Source organism: Oncorhynchus nerka, linkage group LG27, assembly GCF_034236695.1.
Source record: "Oncorhynchus nerka isolate Pitt River linkage group LG27, Oner_Uvic_2.0, whole genome shotgun sequence".
Lineage (NCBI taxonomy): Eukaryota > Metazoa > Chordata > Actinopteri > Salmoniformes > Salmonidae > Oncorhynchus > Oncorhynchus nerka.
The window spans coordinates 71296330-71319033 of NC_088422.1; the positions used below are offsets into that span (position 1 = coordinate 71296330).

At 38.7% G+C, this 22704-nt stretch overlaps 2 protein-coding genes across 3 annotated transcripts in view; both read left to right on the forward strand.

The window, feature by feature from the left end:
- The first annotated feature begins 931 nt into the window (after positions 1–931).
- mns1 (meiosis-specific nuclear structural 1) lies at positions 932–7015 on the forward strand. The gene is made up of 10 exons (XM_029639235.2): positions 932–1099; positions 3083–3307; positions 3423–3550; positions 4064–4166; positions 4274–4503; positions 4605–4821; positions 4954–5061; positions 5148–5405; positions 5576–5701; positions 5800–7015. The coding sequence occupies exons 1-10, from the start codon at positions 1022–1024 to the stop codon at positions 5908–5910; spliced, it is 1584 nt and encodes a 527-aa protein (XP_029495095.1). The 5' UTR covers positions 932–1021; the 3' UTR covers positions 5911–7015.
- A 7313-nt stretch (positions 7016–14328) lies between these two features.
- The window catches only part of LOC115112283 (DNA-binding protein RFX7-like), a 44094-nt gene continuing 35718 nt past the window's right edge, over positions 14329–22704 (forward strand). For both annotated transcript variants that reach the window (XM_029639237.2, XM_029639238.2), the window contains exon 1: positions 14329–14770. In XM_029639237.2, the coding sequence (XP_029495097.1) occupies positions 14637–14770 (134 nt within the window). In that variant the 5' untranslated portion in view covers positions 14329–14636. The remainder of the gene's footprint in view (positions 14771–22704) is intronic.

Below are 22704 nucleotides of genomic sequence, written 5' to 3' on the forward strand. Positions count from 1 at the left end.
CGTCCTGAATACAGTGTTAATTGCTTTACCACATGTTTTGCAGTATTACTTTAGTGCCTTGTTGCAAACAGGATGCATGTTTCTTTTCACACTGTCAGTTAGGTTAGTATTGTAGAGTAACTACAATGTTGCTGATCTATCCTCAGTTTTCTCAGGGACCTTACAGATAATTGTATGTGTGCGGGGTACAGAGATAAGGTAGTAATTAAAAAAGCATGTTTAAACATTATTATTGCACAGAGTGAGTCCATGCAATTTATTATGTGACTTGTGAAGCATATCTTTACTCCTGAACTTTAGTCTTGCCATAACAAAGGGATTGAATACTTATTGACTCGAGACATTTCAGCTTTACATTTTTTATTAATTTGTAGAAATTTCGAAAAACATCATTCTACTTTGATATGTGTGTAGGCCAGTGACGACAAAATCGAAATGTCATCTATTTTACATTTAGGCTGCAACAACATTTGGAAAAATTCAAGGAATGTGAATACTTTAAGACATTGTAATATAATACTTTCAGACGGCTTTACTGACAATACATCTGTCCACAGCATCGATCAGAAGGGCAAATTCTAACTTTTTATATACCAGTAATCTGAAATCAAGCCATATCAGGCCCATCCTTAAGGACCTGCCAATTGAATACTTATCTAAAATAATTTGTCCAGTTTTTAACAGGACCGGCGTAATCCTATTATTAATGTCCATCTTTTTTTAAATTAAACTACAAAATACATAGATATCCATTGTACAAACTATATTGTATTTATTTTGGAGGGGATGTCAGGCATGGGTGAAAATTGGGACTTGTGTGTGGGTGATATGTTGTCTGACGTTTGTGAACAATTGTGTCAATAACTTAACTGATTCTGCGCAGTACCTGTAACGTTACCTTAGGGAAGACCGGAGGACCAAACGGACTTTTTAACCAATTACATTCGAGTTTATTGTTAGGCACAAAAGGCGCGATGTTACCAAGACGACTGGAAGCAAAACAAATGGAGCAAAGTGGTAGATGAAGAAGATTATTACATTTTTGCCTGGTAAAACATACAAATCAACGAGAGGCTTGCAACAGCTCCACGCAATGATGGTAAATTACTTGGCTGTAGATTGTTTTATTGTGATTTCCATGAAAATGATCTAGCTATTCGATGGTTAACGTCGTTAGCTAACGTCAGCTAGCTGAGAACAAACCAACTTTAGTTAATTTACCTCGCTAGCTGAGGCTCCTGAACTTCAAACTTGTTTGCGTCGGGGACCAATTTTGTGATAGACCCATCAGAATACCAGAACACAACTCCTACTTACAGTGCGATTAAAAAAAGATAAGATACAAGCAGTTGTACTATTACTGCAGTGCACGGCCGGACTAACAAAGTCTCAGTCACCGGGAATTAACATTTAAGGCTCTCTTGGCATCAGATGAAATGTTGCCGTTTAAGTACATTTCCTGCAATTCTACACATTTTGCCTTGGGGCAGAGATAATATTTCACCGTTTTAAAGCTTAAATTACAGTGCATTATGTTCAAAACAACATTTGAGGAATACAAGAATAATCCAGTTGAACAAATTGATCATTGATGGAGCACTGTGGATACTATATCCCTGTGCCTCCCAGGCACATGTGCATCTGGAACCTCTTAAGGATTTGACCCTTTTTCCCCTTCAATTTTCGCCAAAAATGACATACCCAAATCTAACTGCATGTAGCTTAGGACCTGAAGCAAGGATATGTATATTATTAATACCATTTGAAAGGAAATACTTTGACGTTTGTGGAAATTTGAAATTAATGTAGGAGAATACAACACATTAGATCTGGTAAAAGATAATGCATGTTTTTTTTTCTCTTTTTTCCCCCACCATCTTTGATGGAATTTAGATTTTGGCCACCAGGTGGCAGCAGTGTATGCAAAGTTTCCGATTGATCCAGTGGAGCATTGCAATACTACACAGTATTTTGTATCAAGTCTGCCGAATTGGTCAATTGATACATTTTCAAGTACATAATTATAGAGAACATAAATTTTGTATTACCATATCATTTTTGTAAGTTTACACACTCCCAGGAATGTCATACATGATGGATCATTAGCTTATACACTAACTTTCACACATCTAGATTGCAGGGTGGGTGTTGAGACAGCAGGGGTTTAAACTTCAAATTGTCAAACCAGTTCCTACATTTGAATATTAACATTGATTTTATCAAACAAAACTATGCTACATTTTATCTCTGGGACCCTTAGGATGACAAATCAGAGCAAGATTACTGAATGTAACTACATTATTTACCTTCCGAGGTGAATGTATCAAACCAGTTGCTGTGATAAAAGCTGTTGTTGTGCACTCCTCAAACAATAGCATGGTATTTTTTTACTGTAATATAGCTACTGTAAATTGGACAGTGCAGTTAAATTGACAAGAATTTAAGTGTTCTGCACATATAAGACATGTCTATATCCTGGGAAGTTTGCTGTAACTTACACCGTCATGCTAAACACATTAGCACACGTTCGCTCAACAGTCCCGGTATAGGGACACCGATCCCGTAGAGGTTATTAAGAGCATCAATAGCGATTCATGATATTACATTGTATTGCACCCTCTAAACTTACACAGATTCCTTGTATAAAATTGGTTGATTATGTTGGTGCTAGCAATATTCATTAAAAAAAGGATAAATTGTAATAATAATAATTTGATCTGGTCCACAGACCCCACTTTGAAAACCCCTGACTTAGCTGTTAGTGCTAAGTAAGCCAGGCTGGCTAGCTAGCTAGCTTGAGTGGTACTCAAGTTTATTTATCTTTTATTATAACCACTGGCGGCAGCGCAGCCTAGTGGTTAGCGCGTTGGACTAGTAACCGAAAGGTTGCAAGTTTGAATCTCCAAACTGACAAGGTACAAATTTGTCGTTCTGCCCCAAGGCAGTTAACCCATTGTTCCTAGGCCGTCATTGAAAATAAGAATTTGTTCTTAACTGACTTGCCTAGTTAAATAAAGGTTTAAAAAAAAATGTATTTCCTTGATACATTGACCAAAATGAACTAATGCGGTCTTTCCTCAAGGCTTCAATGAGCCAGTGGCGCAACATGAAGCACAGTCAGCAGCAGAGGGTGATCTCGGAATTTCGACGGCAGGAGGAGCAACGAGAAGACCAGACAAAACGCATCACTAAGGACAGACAAATGCAAGCCAATCTAATGAGTGAGGAGAGACTTGAAAAGAAGCGATACCTACGCAAGGTGCAAGACGAGCTGCACGAAAGCCAAATTGAGGATGCTCTCATCAAGGTATCGCTTTCACACAGCATTCATGAAAAGCACCTGCTTAAACGACAACGAGGCTTCATCTGTGTCAGGGAAACTGGTCCTAAAAGTAATTGCTTGCTTCATCTGACTCTTACAGGCAGAGGAGGAGAGAATATACAAGGAAAAGCAACTGCAACAAGAGGAGAGAATGGCACAAGAACTGGCCCGCATCAGCTATGAAAAGCTTAGAGATGAAAAAATGAGGCAATATATAAAAGAGAACAGGTAAGTCCCAACATGAGGGGCTTGGCAGAGATTGACATTAAGGGTTGCCCTCCTATTGCCTGGGTCAAGTGAACTGAGCAGTTGCACCTTCTCTGAGGTTGCCCCATTGGGCAACTGTAACGAATTCCAGTAGCCTAAAGCTGAAAGACAATACATTTATGGCAGTTGGGCAAGTTTAGCCTGCTCTGAGATTTTTTTTGATTTTTTTTTTTTTTTACTGATAACCAAAATACCACAAATTTCAGTATTGATCTTTCTGATTCCTCCTCTATCTATGTGTAGAGGAAAGGCAGGCAATATATGGAACTGCTGCATGTAAATAGCTAATTTACATTTTCAGGCAAGTGATCATAATCTTCGGTCAACTCAAAAATACTCTTGACTTGCCCGATGGGAAAGTGCCTTTCAGGCTTTAATAAAAATCTTAGGGTTAGTGTATCAACAATAATCTGTCCATAGTTGTTGCAGGATGGATGTTTTATGTTGCTGTTAATGTTTCCTTTTTAATTTGAGTGTTGAACTCCGTGAGTTGGAGGGGCAGCTCAAGTCTGCATACCTAAACCGGGAGAGGGCCGCACAGATTGCTGAAAAGGAGTCTATGAGATATGAGACAGTGGTAAGTTCATAAATGTCCTTTCCCAGGGTAGAAGAGATATTTGAGACTGGAACCAAAACACTTGTTGGTTGTGCTTTTTGTGAATCCATATTTTTCTCTGACATTAGCGTCAGGAGGCTGATATTGCTCGTAAGATGAAGAGCGAGCATGAGCGGGCCTCTATGGAGCAGGAGAAGCAAGAATATAAGCGCTACGAGGAGGTGGTGCAGTACCAGCAGGAGCTGGAACAGCAGCTGGAGGAGAAAGAGCACAAGAGACAGGAGGCTTATGATGAGTTCCTCAAGGAGAAACTCATGGTTGACGAAATTGTCAGGAAGATCTATGAGGAGGATCAAATGTGAGTGGGCAGTGGCAGTCTGTTTTCACAATTTGGTTAAGTTTCCTGCTTGATCAAGTAATCAGTATATAATGAAATCAAATCACCTTTCTTATTTGCAGGGAGAGGCAGTTAAGACTGGAAAAGATAACAGCCACTCAAAGGTACATAGAGGAGTTCAAGAGCCAGCAGACTGAGTGGAGACTGATGGAGCGGGAGAAGATGGAGGCTGAGAACAGACGCATCCTGGAATTTGCCAGTTACCAGCAGCATAAGGAGAAGAGCAGAATGGAGAACGTCAGAGAACGAGAGCAGGCAAAAGAACATCTTCACCAGATGGTAAGAGGGAGAAAAGTCACACAATTTGCGAAACTTTTGGCTATATTCATAGTTAAGAATATGTTCTAGTCTTTTTTCTGTGGACAAAGTGAGAAATGATTAACACATTATTGAGGAATGTCTTTCTTCTAGCTCACTGAGAAGATTGAAATGGAGAGGCAGCAGCGTGACGAGATGGAGCGTGTTCGTGAAGAGCTTTGTCTGGAGGAGCAAGCCGAAGCTGCAAGGCAGAAACAAATCGTAAGCAAGCATTTTCACATTTTATAATTTCCTAAATTTCCAAATGGGCTTTTAGAGGGTTCAACCTTTTTTAAATGGGTTAACAGGAAGATATGGAGAAGAGAATCAGACAGAGGCTGGAGTTGCAGCAGACCTGCCAAGAGCAAATAGCCTTCAAGGAAATGCGGAGGCAGGCTGAGAAGGTGGAGGAGGAGGCCTTCAGGCAGATGATGATGGCCAAGTTTGCTGAGGACGACCGCATAGAGCAGATGAATGCCCAGAAACGTCGCATGAAGCAGCTTGAGCACAAGAGGGCTGTGGAGAAACTGCTGGAGGACAGGAGACAGCAGTACCTGGCTGACAAGGTACAGTATATTGCTCTTATCATGAACACTTATGCACTCTTTACCAACATCAAAGTGGTGTTATTGTAACTGAAGCTTTTCTGTTTAACACTGTTTTGTCTGCCTCAGAGGTAGTCTGTAGGTACCTTAAGGAACATTTGTTGAATGTAAGTTTGATCTCTCTTCCCAAGGAACGTGAGGCTGAAGAAAGAGCAATGGAACAGGAGAGGGAGACACTGCGTCGACAAATCATTGAGGAGGAAAGGCAAAGCCTTCTCAAACTCCATGCCACAAAACTTCTGGGCTATCTACCTAAGGTAAGGGAGAGGAGGTTGTCTTAGTTTTTAGTTCAACTGCAAGTGTTGCTCCAGGAAGATCCCACTTTTGAAACTGACTGTTATTTTCAAATGTTAAGGGCATATTCCGGGAAGATGACCTTGAACACTTTGATGAGGACTTCAGAAGCAATTTCCAAAAGCGACAGGCTGACATCTTTGATGAAGAGGGCTGGGGAGATGATGAATAACCACTTTTTATACTACACCACTAGATGGCATTATTGGGTAGATGCTGTCTAGTGTGTTTTTTGTGTGTATCAAATGGTGGATTTCTTATGGCGGTGGTGTACTCAAAAATGTATTAAGTTGCAAAGACTAATTTGTTTCCCACTAGCTGCATATCACCACACCTTAAATCCTATCATGGAGGTGCAGCAATTTTCAGTTGAAGTCATTTGGTAATAAACAAAAACTACACCATTTCCTTTATTAGGTGATAATGCAGCTACAGTTTAAATTGATTTAACCTATTATTGTAATAAAATGCTAAATTTTTAAAATACAACTGCATTACAAATATATTCTGTATAAAAGAACACATAATCAATGTTGTTGCTAACCATAAGAATACATTCAAGGCAAGCAGGATTGTATTACATACATTTTTCAGTATTGCTTTATGATTTCCCCCAGTCAAGAGCTTTCATGAATCCCTCTTCTGTAAATGACAACATCTTGGCAGCTTCTAAATACATCTGCTCAAGCAAGAGGAAAAATATATATCAGTTGGATAAGGAGAAATATCAATAATGATAATGCCTTGTAACAATTACTTGCAGTTAATATGAGGACTTACTTTTTGCCTTTTCAGTGTATCAATCAGTTTGAGCTGTTTTTTTTACAACCCACTATCGGTTCACCTTTTTGCTTTTCCAGCTTCTTGTTTTTGGCTTTTAATGTTTCTAATTTTTTTAATGCTCCTGGTCTGCTGTGTCCTTTTGGAAAGGATAGACATAAAACAAGTTTATTTAACCTGGGTTATATAACAAGTGACAGAAGCCAAACTTGAATACCAAAATCTAAACTATACTAATAGCATAGCACTATCTATTAACACAATTTAGTGTAAATGATTGATGTGATCACTAAATGCACTGATAGGTGGTTTAATTTATCTTGCTCATCTGCTTGAGCTTGGTCAGTTGTGTCTTGGACCTCTCAACTTCCTCCAAGCCTCTGTTCAGTCTTACCTCTATGGCACTGTGATTGGTTGCTGCCTGTTTTTGTGCTCTCTTCAAACCCCCGATTTCCTTTATTAAACACGCACGGGGGCAAGCTAAATCAGTAAAAGCATTTTGTGTAACGTTTTTATAGCGCACCAACACACATTTTCAAAAGCACTGTAATGATAATGGTAATATTTGGTTAGATAGCTACAAAAACTGACTGTCATCACATGTACTATTAACGTTATATTTCAGAAATTAAATGTGAATAGTTACAAATTAAACTGATAATTGTTGTGACTAAGCAATAGGAAGCCATCAACCATTCATTCTTCTTTTCTTTGGGAGTGGACATACACTAAGTGTACAAAACATTAGGAACACCTGCTCTTTCCATGTCGAACTGACCAGGTTCCATGCTTTTGTTCAATCTTTACTAACGACATGTCACTGGCTTTGAGTAAGGCTCAACACAATACTCGTCAGCTACTACAGTGATTGAAATGACTGCAACACTTAAAGAGCTGCAATTAGTTTCAGAATGGGTAGCAAGGAATAAGATAGACCTAAATATTTCCAAAACTAAAAGCATTGTATTTGGGACAAATCATTCACTAAACCTCAACTACGTCTCGTAATGAATCATGTGGAAATTGAGCAAATTGAGGTGAAGGTGAACTGTCATGGTCAACATATTGATACAACAGTAGCTAAGATGGGGAGAAGTCTGTCCATAATAAAGCGTTGCTCTGCCTTCTTAACACTATCAACAAGGAAGATCCAACAAGTCCTATTTTCGTTGCACCTAGACTACTGTTCAGTAGTGTGGTGTCATGACGTTGGCCTGTTGGAGGTTTATGACCCCCATAAAACCTTTTCTCTCTACTTTATAGAGTTGACTCTTGTAAAGAATTTGTAACATAGAGTCTGGTAACTTTGAAAGGTGGGAAACGGAACCATATTTCGGTAATCCAACCAGTTGAAAACATGCGTTGGTACTTAATGAATATGATCTCAGATCAGTTGTTGTCTGAGATATTACTACTAATGACAGGATGACATAAACTATATTGGAAAGTCTATACATTCTAGTTATCAGATTCACATGGAATTGTTGTGCAATTTAAATGTTTAAATATGAAACTATTTGTGAAAAGATTAAATATAATTTTAGCTTCGTAAATGAGAGAACGGTTTGTCATAGAGAAACTCACTCACCCAAGTGAACAGACTTTGGTTGTAAACTATGAAACACGCCCTTCTTTCACCACTATATAAACCCGTTGACAAAAATTCAACTTGCTGTTCCGAGGACGACGGTCTTACGTTAAAAGGGCTCAGATAATAACCTAACGAAATTAGCATCGTGTTCAATGTGAAGGTGACGATCGACACACCGAAAGGATGAATTTCAACTATACCAGCCAGAATATAGCACGAGCTTAAAAGTATGGCTTGGTATGAACTTTGAACTCTTATTCACTCCAGAAGTGATACCTCCTAGCCGTTGAGTTAGCAGCAGCCGCTGTAAAGGTGGGCTAGGAAAGGACGAACAACGTATTCAATCTAACTCACACAACGATACTACAACGTATCCAGCTTACCACCAGAGACATTCTTCAGAGGACAAGAGATCCCTGCTGGGCAACCCGGCCTTCCATCTACGACCAACCTATTGAAGCGCAGTTCAGAGTAAATATTTATTGCATTTTCCTTTTTCCAAATGGGCGGTTATTTAGAATGCATAAGATTCTGTATTTACGATAGCATAGCTTCTCCCTTTTGTTACTCAGTCTTCCCGCTCTTTCATTCAAAACCCAAAACCCTTTCTTTGTGTAACCAGCCGTCATATCTGTTCCGTCCACTAGGGCCATTTTCTTTTATGACATAATTTGTAATCAATGTATGATCCATTATGGGTAGATGTAATTCTGTGTGATTATTTAGGTATTTAGTAAATAAATAATTAAACCAAATGTTGTATTGCTGATTCAACTTGTTAGCCAGGGTTTGTGAAGATAACCAAGAATTTACAACTTTCAGATGAGACTGAATAAGGCGACGATTAAATATTGACTGCTATTGAGGTAAAAGATTACCAGGTCTTTAAGAGTTTATTCGGAAGATAACAGCTCTATAAACATTATTTCGTGGTGCCCCGACTTTCTAGTTAATTACATTTACATGGTTATCTTAATCAGGTAATATTAATTACAGAGAAATTATTTTATAAAATAGCATGTCATATCACTTAATCCGGCATAGACATGACAGTGGTCAGGTGCCACAAAGAGGGAGTTGCGGTAAATTGCAATTGGCTCAGAACAGGGCAGCACAACTGTCTCTTAAAAGTACACGGAGAGCTAACATTAATGACATGCATCTCAATCTCATGGCTCAAAGTGGAATAGAGATGAACTTCATCATTACTTGTTTTTGTAAGAGGTGTTGACAAGCTCAATATACAGAGCTGTCTGTTTAAAATACTAGCACACAGCTCGGACACTCATGCCATCAGAGGTCTCTTCACAGTCCCCAGGTCTAGAACAGACTATGGGAGGCGCACATAACTACATAGAGCTATGACTATATGGAACTCTATTTCACATCAGGTAACTGATGCAAGCAGTAGAATATGATTTAAAAAGCAGGTAAAAATACACCTTATAGAACAACAGGGACTGTGAAAAGACACACAAAGGTACAGACACATTGTGATATTGAACATTTTGTGTATATGGTGGTGAAGGGATTTTTTATTTACCTTTATTTTAACTAGGCAAGTCAGTTAAGAACAAATTCTTATTTTCAATGACGGACAAGGAACAGTGGGTTAACTGCCTTGTTCAGGGGCAGAACGACATTTTTACTTTGTCAGCTCGGGGATTCAATCTTGCAACCTTTCGGTGACTAGTCCAATACTCTAACCACTAGGCTACCTGCAGCCCCAATTTATATTTATATGTTGTACTGTTTCATCTTTAGCTCATTCAGTACAAACAAAGTTCACTGTTTAATATGTAATGTGGGATTTCTCTGAATTCAAAAGATATCTGTCATATGAGCGCCGTACTATCGCCAGCTGCAGGAGGTTCACCTTACAGGCTGACCATGTTAATGAGGCCATGCCAGGCATTCCCCTGCTGAGAGGTTGATTTCATCCTTTATTAACAACCTTGTCTAAGCTGTATAATGTCCATTCAGCAATAAGACATTAACAGCTATCTCAACTGCTGTCTATACACATCTAGGTTTCTCTCAGTCACTGTTAATGGACTTTCATGGTTACAATATGTGCTGTTTAATATTATCAAATTACTAACTAGAAAGATAATCAATGTAATAACTGTTTTATCCTCGACACCCACCTTCTGTAGAGCAGTTACTTGTTGCTGGAGCCCATCATCTTTTCTGTTTGACTCCTCCGCTAAAGCTCTGTGTTTCTCTATCTGGGTTTGCTGAAAGTTGTGGTCTTCTGTAGTCCTGCTCGAGCCTCCTCGACCTCCTTTATGTTGGTGCTTAAACTACTGTTTGCATAATCCTAGAATAAATACAGGTTTTATTCTTGTTTCAATGTTACATTTTACTCAAAAATATAACTAATTTCCATCTCTCATATTTCTATCATTACCTTTATGTTGCACTCATATGATAGCCGGTTAAATTCTTCTTGCTTTACACAAAGTTTTGCTTTGAGAAAACGGACCTGTGCATCTGAAACACAGCACACCAAAAAAAGTATACTATAGTTACATAAAGAATTATATAATTTTTAGGATATGCGAGAAGCTCGATGAACTAAGGCTGAAACAATTGATATTCTGGAACTCTGATAAATAACTTATTTTTTTGTAATTAATGTTTTTGAAAAGATCCATTCTTGTGCTCCAGATGTGATATTGTAAATTTGTGAGAAAGCCACAGAAAGTGTAATAAATTAAATCAGAATTCACCTGATCCCATCTCATCACCAACACAGCGCATGATGTCTTCCATAAGATTGACATGAGTATCTCCATCATCCAGCTTCCCCTCAATGTCTACATATTGTTTTAGCCAAGGAAAAATCCACACAATCTTTAAGAAATGCAACATCATCAACTGCAGATGTCTTTGTTGTTCTGAAATAAAGTAACAAAATACAACTCAAACAAAAAGTTGAAAAAGTCATAACAAACATAAGGAACTGAATATCAACAACGCTGGACACTCATTAAGCCATTACCTTTCACAATCTTCCAATGTTTCCAATAGATATTTGTGCAAACATTTGTGACAAGGATAACATTCTTACTGTCTTTTTCTCTGGTATCCAGATCTATTTTGTGAATTGGATTTTGATGTGACCCTTTTCTTTGTAAGGAAATATGACTTAGAAAGAATGTCAATTGGATTTCCTTAATTCCTCGCCTCCTCAAAACCCATTGGATGAGAAACTCAGAAGTCCCGTCCCTCTGACCTTCCCATCCAATGGGGTTTGAAGAGGACGTGTGGAATCAAGGAAATACAATTGAAATTCTCCACCAGTTTTACTAACTGATTACATTACCTTTGTATCTCTGAGATGTTACATTTTACGTATCAAACTGAATTGAATACTGCACCTTAGAAGTGGGCTTCATAACCGAAGATTCCAGCAGGTTCGCATTCCTAAAGACAAATACATTTGTATTATAGGCAGTTCTCATATATTCTTATCCAGTCTACTACACTGAAATGCTATATGTTTTGAGCAATGCAATATTTTATTACCTGAAATCCTCCTCCTCATCCTCAATGTCAACATCAAGGTGGAAAGAGATTGACTTTGACAAGACTTCATTTTGGTCACTCTGAAAAAAATAAAGAAAAAACAATCAGGACAAAAAGTTTAAATAAAACAAATATGTCTAAAAATGAATGTTTTATGTTGTTCTGAAGTGTGTCAATTGGCCAGGTAGCTATCTTAAACCACTTACCATAACCTGTTCCACTTGCCTTACTAGTTCGGCTGTTTTTGCCTCCAGCTCTGCATTTATACATCTGGAATGCAAGAAATGTGATTTTTTAAAATTACTATCGCCATCTGGTTACAGCAACTCATATGATACAGTTTACATTGACTCAACATATGTTTGGGCAAAAAACCTCACTTGTTTGGGCAATGAATCTCACTTGTATTCCTCCTCCTGGACGTCTCACAGATCTTCCTCCTTGAGACCTTTCTGCCTTGGATGACATGAGTCTGTGGGCTAAATAAACAAATGTACTAAGTTAGGTAGCTCATTAAAATATAGTAGTTGTTGGTTCTTTTAGCCAACAGGCATATAACATTTCAAAGGAACAACGCTTTCATTGAAAGTCAGACAGCGTATAATAAATATAACGTTACAGTTTTAACTAGCATGCTAACTGTCTAGCTAGCAGTTAACGTTAGCTAACTTAGATCTTAAACAGCGGTATAGCTAGGACACATAAAGGTGGCTATAGCTAGTTATTTCTTCTTGTATTTAACTTGTGAATGGGTATGTTAATGTTTTTTTTAGCAGTATAATACTGTAATTAGCTAGTTGTTTGAAACAATACATTGACTCACCGCATGCATTCTTACAGACATTTTGTGGTGCTGAATCTGGCGGGTGGCGTTGCGGTTGCATAGCAACAAGTCGTGGCCAAATGTTTTTTTCCGCTGTGCGACAAGGCGAAGGAACACGCACATTTGCTGTGCTCGCTGTTTTCCATAATGTTGAATTTGATACGTTTAAGAAAAAGATGATGTTAGGGCCCATTGTGGACCAATGAACACATTCATTTGAGTTGTTTGCTAAACATGAAATGTGCAAATGTGTAGGGGGACAGCCCTTACTTAGGCTAACAGATTCGCTGCATGTCTATCTATACATGGAGCATAATGCCATTAAAGATATATTAATTTGTTCACCACTGATTTTTTTTATCTTTATTTAACTAGGAAAGTCAGTTAAGAACAAATTCTTATTTACAATGACGGCCTAGGAACAGTGGGTTTAACTGCCTGTTCAGGGGCAGAACGACAGATTTGTACCTTGTCAGCTCGGGGGTTTGAACTTGCAACGTTCCAGTTACTAGTCCAACGCTCTAACCACTAAGCTACCCTGCCGCAAATTATTGCATTTAAATTAAATAGACATTTCAAAATGTTATTTTACAAACTCGTTGGATTATTGAAGACCACGTCCATAGTACTGATCATTCATGCATTTTTACTGTAGGCACACAGTACTTGGCTGGTCACTTTTTGGCTGCTCACCACTGTCATGTAAAAACAACCCCAAAAAAGCACGTTATTCTTCATTCGTGCAGTCTGCGCCTGCGCCACCGATGCCTGACAGCAGCAGCACGAGCAGCATCACATTACCGTTCTCCCAGCAGTAGGATATTATGCTGGCAGAACGATCGCGCATTTCTTTCTTCAAAATAAGAGTTGCCATGCAGAGACTTGCTGAACTGTGAATATAGATTTTTTTGATGCATTTTGTATTTATACCATCATTTCTTTTGAACATTTACAAAAATACTGGTATGTTGAAAGCTATTATGTAGGCTATATTTAAATGAATGCACTTTTAATCAAATACAAATATTTGTTATTGGAATTATTCAATAGATAGTCTGCAAAACTTAAATGGGTCTCTTGTTTCAGAGTAATGGTGACTCCTTACTCCACCCAGTCATTTCACTGCAGCTCAATACACGGGGATACTTATTGGCTTGTAGAGAGAACTTTTATACCTGTCTCAGCTAAAGAGGGGTGGGAAATACTGAGAAGGGTGTAGTTTTGGAGGTGAACTGTGTCACATGGCCTGCTGCAGGCTTTTCACTCCTCCCCTACATAGGCCCCAATGCAATATACTGTAATGGACTGTACATGGGATACATATTGGCTTGTAGAGAACGAGAACAGGAAAAAAACGTTTGTGGAAAAAAATTATAATAATCAAGGCTACGTTGTCCACTAATAAAGGACTAGTAATTAAATATTATTCAGATTTTTCAGTGCTGCAGCACCCCTACTTCCTGTGTATGTACAACACAGTCCCACTCCAAAACTAACCATATTTGGTTAGCAGAGACCCTACTGAGTATTTCCCACCCCACTTTAGCTGAGACAGGTAGAAAAGTGATTTCTCTACAAGCCAATATGTATACCATGTACAGTATATTACAGTATATTGCATTGGGAGCTATGGAAGGGACGGAGTGAAAAGCAAGCATTAGGCCGTGCTACACCGTCCCCATCCAAACCTACACATATGTGGTTAGTAGAGACAAAAAAATGTTGAAAGTAAATATCTTTTGATTTAGTTATCCACATTGGCAATATTTTGAAATGCCGGCTTTTATTTAGAAGGGTTCAATGTGACGTCATCGTTCGTCCTGCTGGCAGAATACTAGTCAGCATCACAAACAATTCCACCACTAGTGTTTGCAAACGCACGGGTCGCCCCAAGGCTGCGACGGAATCCTGGGGAAAGCCTTCATTTTGTATTCCTCTGTACTTGTGATTATTATTATATATTTTTTTAAACATGTCTGTGCATGGTGTTCGAAATTAACCGTCTAACAATGTTTTCCCGGCACCGTTTCTACCCTCGAACTGAGGCCACGTATATCGCAAATGAGAACGGGTGGGTCGGTAATGTACAGTAGGAAAATAACTGCTATCTCGAGGTCCAAGTTGAGGCCTGCATGTTAAAGATCCCTTTCCTCCCATCCTGAATCTCATCGCGATGACTGAGGATCAACAACAACATGATCAGCTCCCGAAGCTGGGCTCTGGAATAAGCACCTTACCATCCCTAGTTCCTGGACTGCAAGGGACTGAGGCCAATGCGTTGCAGCTCAAAATAAAGAATTCCATCTGGTAAGGACGACCATTAGCTAGCATTGTGCTACTTCGATTGCTAGCCAGATAGTTAGCTTAGTTAACTTACATTAGTTCAGCCAGCTCCACATGTTTTGCCATTACAGTGTGGCTACCTCTAGCTAGCTAGCCCAGATATTTAATTAGCCAGCTCATTACTAACTAGCAGCAACTGAGTGTTGCCTCCTTCGCCCTCATTTTCATCAACGTAAACATACATGTCAACATTTGTGATTGGCGTTGACAATAATACTTTTTTAAAATAGTTTTTCGTGAATTTCTTGGTACCAAGAACTAATATTGTCTACTATAAGTTATTTTATATAAATTGTTTTTGTTATGGAATAGCGCGTGCGGCATGTCGGACACATTCATGCCATTAGCAGCAAGCTATCGCTTCCTTTTCGTGGTGGTGGACAGGTCTCGACTAAAGGGTCAAAATGGGTGAATATTAACAACCCGAGTGTTGCAAGAAACCTCGCGGTTAGTTAGCTGGACCCACTGAGGTGTGTATATATGGCCTGGACGTGTGCTTTGTGCATGGTTTCGGTATCCTCATTAGTGCACGCACTCTAGTCAATTTGCGTATTTTCGGGAAAACAGAATAGTATGTAGCTAGTACGCTTACGCGCGTCATAACGAGGTTAGTTTACGGGAGAAAGCCAGTGGTGCACGCCTGCACTAACTGGGTTGAAAACCACCATTGTTTTTTTTGTTGTTGCATGTCTCGACATGTATTTCAAATCCATGGCGGTATAAATGGCACATCCTGCCCTGCACCTTACCATATCTTGATACATAATCAATGACCTGCGTGTTGTGTCAGTACAAACCTGAAAAATATTATTTGGCTACGTTCAACATTAATCTCTTCACAGATCTGTAGATAAAAATGGTTGCACTCATACCCCAGTCAACTTACATAATTAAATGTTATATGGTGATTTTACTTTTATGCACGTTTCACCTGTTGCCTTATCCTTTGGTTTCATATAGATACTCCCTACATGAATGATGAAGTATCATAAGGATCCATAAAATGCTAATAATGTGGTTTGCATTTTGAGTTTGAACAGTTGTTGACAGATGTTTATCATAATCAGGCATTATGTGGTGCATAATCATTCAGAACCGACTTGTGATTTGTCTTGGTTTCAATATTGTGTAAATAGTTCTGGATTATATACAGTGACATATCAGGAACTGAAGCACATGGACGGTTCTCTGTGGAATTACAACATTGGGAAAGTCATGACTGGCACTTTTTTTATAAACTTTTTTAATCTAATGGACATCATGTGAAAAATATAGAACCACTTAGGTAACATGTAACCTTAGCCTAATCATAAATTGCAAAATACGCTACAGTACATTTGTTGATTCTCAGCACAGTAATCTGCTGTAAGGCCAGTGTCCCCCAGTGCTACCCCCAAACCAGTGTGAAGGAATGCGGCTCTGAATGACATGGATCCATACATGGGATATCACTTGCCTGTTTTGATGGGCATAAGTTACATCATCAATACATTGACTTGATGTTTTATGGTCAACATCAGACCTTGTTATGGAATAGTGCAAATACATTTAAAACATGGAAATAATTGTTTTGCTTCATCCTTTTTTATTACAGGGGAACTTTTGAGATGACAACTAATGTAGTAGTATTTTGAAATACAAGATGCAGATTTTGTAATGGCCATTTCCTTATTAAAGGACCCATGAGCACCAACATGTGAAGTTTATAGGAGCACATCAAATGTGATGTCAAATGAAAATTCAGTCTATGTATGTTTTTTAAATTTGGGCATATACATTTTTTTCAGCTATTTTCTATCTTACATTTTGGAAAAAGCAAAGGCTTTGATTTCTGGTCAAACAAAGGGGTCTTAGAAGTCATGTTTTATTTTTATTTAACCTTTTATTTAACTAGGCAAGTCAGTTAAGAACAAATTCTTATTCACATTGATGGCCTACCCTTGCCAAACCCTCGTCTAACCAGGACATCTGCCAAAAAAAGTCTTAAAAGCTATTAGAATAACATTAAAACACAATATTGTTCAAGTTAAGACCCTTGCCAACTAATAGCAACATTTTATATTTAATATTGCTGAAGGAAAAAGGAAACCGTACACTGCTCTTGATAGTATCACTGATATTTAATCGGCCTCACGGCCTTCGTCAGAGCTTTTGTGATTTTTTAAAAATTAGCACCCTTATGTAGACCTAGCCCCTCCCACATCCGTTCTACACATCGAATGGGGTTGAAGGCAAAGGGAAAAACATAAGTGCTACCAAATATATCAATATGCATTTCATAAATATTACAAAAGTGTATAATTAAGACTTATGAAACACGTCTAAAATTACAATGAGAACATAGCAAGTTTACATTAGTCATTGGGTACATCATACGAAAAACATAAATCTTAAATAGGCACATAATTCATGTTCAAATTCTCAACATAACATACATAGGCATTTCATGGTTAAGTCCTTTAGGAAATAATGTCTGGAAGGTGAAAATCCAAAAACACTCCCTTCTACTCTGAGTATTATTGATATCACCCGCCCTGTCTGATATCTTAGCTTTCTCTAAGCCACAAAATCTAAATGTAGAAATATCATGCTTCAGGTCATTAAAATATTTAATATATAATATTATATATAATATTTAATATTGCTGAAATTATTTCCCTTCTGTAAGTTTAAGAAATATTGCCTAGTGACTTGTCTTTCTGTTTCAAAAACCCATACATGTTTAAAATGTGTCATTCTGTAACAAAATCTATAACATAATGACTGAAAAAGCAATAACAGAATGACATAAAATGGGAAATGACACCACAGTTGGTTCACCTGCTACTATCCTTTCTTCCACTGGCATACTGTCATGTTCAGCTCATAATTGTGAAAAGTCTGGATGACCTCTCTCTCTCCAGTTAATGTCATCTTTCCCGGCTCTTACTGACACCTACCTATTTAATTTTACCGTTATTTAACCAGGCAAGTCAGTTAAGAACACATTCTTATTTTCAATGACGGCCTGGGAACAGTGGGTTAACTGCCTGTTCAGGGGCAGAACGACAGATTTGTACCTTGTCAGCTCGGGGGTTTGAACTCGCAACCTTCCGGTTACTAGTCCAACGCTCTAACCACTAGGCTACGCTATGAGCCCCCTCTGTTTCCATTTACTGTAACCAGCGTCCTCAACCACTGAGCACCAGACATGCATGGACGTTGAAAAGTAGTTGAATTTTAGACATCTGTTTCACAAGTTTAGACATCATATTGCAGTACAGTAAAGAGAAGTTGAGTCTCTTGGCCGATTTAATTTGGGCCGATTTCAAGTTTTCATAACAATCGGTAATCAGTATTTTTGGACATGGATAAAAAAAAATATATATATATATATATATTTTTTTTTAACTAGACAAGTCCGTTAAGAACACATTCTTATTTTCAATGACGGCCTAGGAACGGTGGGTTAACTGCCTTGTTCAGGGGCAGAACGAAAGATTTGTACCTTGTCAGCTCGGGGATTTGTTTTTGCAACCTTCCGGTTACTAGTCCAACGCTCTAACCACCTGCCTTACATTGCACTCCATGAGGAGCCTGTGTGGCAGGCTGACTACCTGTTACGCGAGGGCAGCAAGAAGCCAAGGTAAGTTGCTTGATAGCATTAAACTTATCTTATAAAAAAACAATCAATCTTAACATAATCACTAGTTAACTACACATGGTTGATGATATTACTAGTTTATGTAGCGTGTCCTGCATTGCATATAATCGATGTGGTGCCTGTTAATTTCTCATTGAATCACAGCCTACTTCGACAAACATTTACATTTACATTTAAGTCATTTAGCAGACGCTCTTATCCAGAGCGACTTACAAATTGGTGCTTTCACCTTATGACATCCAGTGGAACAGCCACAAACGGGTGATGATTTAGCACTGTCGTTGAACCAATGTACCTAACCATAAACATCAATGCCTTTCTTTAAAATCAATACACAAGTATATATTTTTAAAATATTTTTAAACCTGATTTGATTTGATTTGATTTATATTTTTAAACCTGCATATTTAGTTCATATGGCCTGCTAACATGAATTTCTTATAACTAGGGAAATTGTTTCATTTCTCTTGCGTTCCATGCAAGCAGTCGGTATATGCAGCAGTTTGGGCCGCCTGGCTCATTGCGAACTGTGTGAAGTCCATTTATTCCTAACAAAGGCTGTAATTAATTTGCCAGACTTGTACATAATTATGACATAATATTGAAGGTTGTACAATGTAACAGCAATATTTAGACTTAGGGATGCCATCCGTTAGATAAAATACGGAACGGTTCCGTATTTCACTGAAAGAACAAACTTTTGTTTCAGAATTCGACCATTTTAATGACCAAAGGCTCGTATTTCTGTGTGTTATTATGTTATAATTAAGTCTATGATTTGATAGAGCAGTCTGACAGAGCGATGGTAGGCACCAGCAGGCTCGTAAGCATTCATTCAAACAGCACTTTCATGCGTTTTGCCAGCAGCTCTTCGCAATACTTCAAGCATTGAGCTGTTTGTGACTTCAAGCCTATCAACTCTCGAGCTTAGGCTGGTGTAACCGATGTGAAATGGCTAGCTAGTTAGCGGGGTGCATGCTAATAGCGTTTCAAATGTCACTCGCTCTGAGCCTTCTAGTAGTTGTTCCCCTTGCTCTGCTCTGCTGCTTCGAGGGTGGCTGTTGTCGATGTGTTCCTGGTTCGAGCCCGGGTAGGGGTGAGGAGAGGGACGGAAGCTATACTGTTACACTGGCAATACTAAAGTGCCAATAAGAACATCCAATAGTCAAAGGTATATGAAATGCAAATCGTATAGAGAGAAATAGTCCAATAATAACTACAACCTAAAACTTCTTACCTGGGAATATTGAAGACTCATGTTAAAAGGAACCACCAGCTTTCATATTTTCTCATGTTCTGAGCAAGAAAATCGTTAGCTTTTTTACATGGCACATATTGCAATTTTACTTTCTTCTCCAACACTTTGTTTTTGCATTATTTAAACCAAATTGAACATGTTTCATTATTTATTTGAGGCTAAATTGAATTTATTGATGTATTATATTAAGTTAAAATAAGTGTTCATTCAGTATTGTTGTAATTGTCATTATTACAACAAACAAAACAAAAAATAGGCCTATTTTAATCGGTATCAGCTTTTTTTTTTGGTCCTCCAATAATCGGTATCGGCGTTGAAAAATCATAATCGATCGACCTCTAGTCCGTACCAACCAAATGTGGTCTTGTTTGGGGGGAGCATATTAGAATAATAGCCAATGTGTAAAATAACAACCAAACATGCAAAGGAGGATATTGCATTTTTATACCTTTTTTGTGTACCTATTCAGGATATATCACAATGAATACATCACATATCTATAATTATTAGGGATGTGCATCTTTCCCTTTCAAGACGAGTCGATACACTATGTATACAAAAGTATCTAGATACGTATGTGGACACCCCTTCAAATGAGTGGTTTCGGCTATTTCAGCTACACCCGTTGCTGACAGTTGTATAAAATCAAGCACACCGCCATGTACTCTCCATAGACAAACATTGGCAGTAGAATGGCCTTACTGAAGAGCTCAGTGACTTTCAATGTGGCACTGTCATAGGATGCCACCTTTCCAACAAGTCAAGTTTGTAACATTTCTGCCCTGCTAAAGCTGCCCCAGTCAACTGTGAACTGCTGTTATTGTGAAGTGTAAATGTCTAGAAGCAACAACGGCTCAGTCGCCAAGTGGTAGGCCACACAAGCTCACAGAACAGGTTCGGAAAAGCCCCCTTAGTTCCAGTGAAAGGAAATCTTAACGCTACTGCATACAATTACATTCTAGACGATTCTTTGTGTCCAAATTTGTGGCAGCAGTTTGGGGAAGGCCCTTTCCTGTTTCGGCATGACAATTCCCCTGTGCACAAGGCGAAGTCCATACAGAAATGGTTTGTCAATCTCTGTGGAAGAATTTGACTGGCCTGCACAGAGCTCTGACCTCAACCCCATCAAACACCGTTGTGCTGAATTGGAATGGCAACTGCGAGCAAGCCCTAATTGCCCAACATCAGTGCCTGACCTCACTAATGCTCTTGTGGCTGAATGGAAGCAAGTCCCCACAGCAATATTCCAACATCTAGTGGAAAGCCTTCCCAGAAGAGTGGAGGCTGTTAAGGCAGCATAGGGGGACCAACTCCATATTCATGCCCATGATATTGGAATGAGATGTTTGACAAGCAGGTGTCCACATACTTTTGGTCTTGTAGTGTACATGGTCTCCAATATGATAAACGCATGGATTTTCCATTCTAAATTCAAATCTGCTCCTGATGGACCTCATGAGCTGCATCTGTCTGAGCTGACTTCTTTCTCTCTCTTGTTTGTGTGTGTAAATTATGCATGTCTATGGTGTATGTGTTATGTAGGCACCAGAGCTAAGCCATAAGGGAGACTAGGCATCTAACACTATCAGATTAGGTGGGGGGGGGCAATGTAGTTTATGTTTTTTGTCTCTCCACTTTAAAATCACCATCGGCCACTACTTAACTTGTCATTCTTGCAGATTAAGTGTGAGCTAGTAATGTATCAATATTTATGAACAAATTTGCTATGACATGCCCAATGAATATATATATATAGCACACCTTGGGTGGAATCTAAATCTCCAAATTGAATGGTTTTGACCAGTTGGAAGTGTTTACTGCAGCTGCGGCCGCTAATTGGCTGAATACCCAGGGTGTGAGATGGTTCAAATACAAATTTTATTTGTCACATGTGCCGAATACAACTGGTGTAGTAGACCTTACAGTGAAATGCTTACTTACATGCCCTTAACCAACAATGCAGTTTTGAGAAAATACCTACAGTTGAAGTCGGGAGTTTAAATACACATTAGCCTGACATATAATCTGAGTAACAATTCCCTATCTTAGATCAGTTAGGATCATCAATTTATTTTAAGAATGTGAAATGTCAGAATAATAGTAGAGGGAATTATTTATTTCAGCTTTTATTTCTTTCATCACATTCCCAGTGGGTCAGAAGTTTACATTAGAGGTCGACCGATTCATCGGAATGGCCGATTTAATTAGGGCCGATTTCAAGTTTTCATAACAATCGGAAATCGTTATTTTTGGGTGCCGATTTGCCGATATTAAAAATATATTTTTATACCTTTTTATTTAACTAGGCAAGTCAGTTAAGATCACATACTTATTTTCAATGACGGCCTAGGAACGGTGGGTTTAACTGCCTTGTTCAGGGGCAGAACGACTTTCACCTTGTCAGCTCGGGGGAACCAATCTTGCAACCTTAGTTAACGAGTCCAACGCAATAACGACCTGCCTCGCTCTCGTTGCACTCCACAAGAAAACACTCCACAAAAAACAATATATAATCTGACTGAGCGGTGGTAGGCAGAAGCAGGCGCGTAAACATTCATTCAAACAGCACCTTCGTGCGTTTTGCCAGCAGCTCTTCGTTGTGCGTCAAGCATTGCACTGTTTATGTCTTCAAGCCTATCAACTCCCGAGATGAGGCTGGTGTAACCGAAGTGAAATGGCTAGCTAGTTAGCGTGCGCTAATAGCATTTCAAATGTCACTCGCTCTGAGCCTTCTAGTAGTTGTTCCCCTTGCTCTGCATGGGTAACGCTGCTTCGATGGTGGCTGTTGTCGTTGTGTTGCTGGTTCGAGCCCAGGGAGGAGCGAGGAGAGGGACGGAAGCTATACTGTTACACTGGCAATACTAAAGTGCCTATAAGAATATCCAATAGTCAAAGGTTAATGAAATACAAATGGTATAGAGGGAAATAGTCCTATTCCTATAATAACTAAAACTTCTTACCTGGGAATATTGAAGACTCATGTTAAAAGGAACCACC

Excerpts from the sequence above, each read along its gene's own strand:
- mns1 (XM_029639235.2), top strand. The coding sequence starts at position 1,022 with ATGAAGAAGATTATTACATTTTTGCCTGGTAAAACATACAAATCAACG. Across the intron at positions 3,551-4,063 it reads CAATATATAAAAGAGAACAG|TGTTGAACTCCGTGAGTTGG; the intron begins GTAAGTCCCAAC and ends TTTTAATTTGAG. Across the intron at positions 5,702-5,799 it reads TTCTGGGCTATCTACCTAAG|GGCATATTCCGGGAAGATGA; the intron begins GTAAGGGAGAGG and ends TCAAATGTTAAG.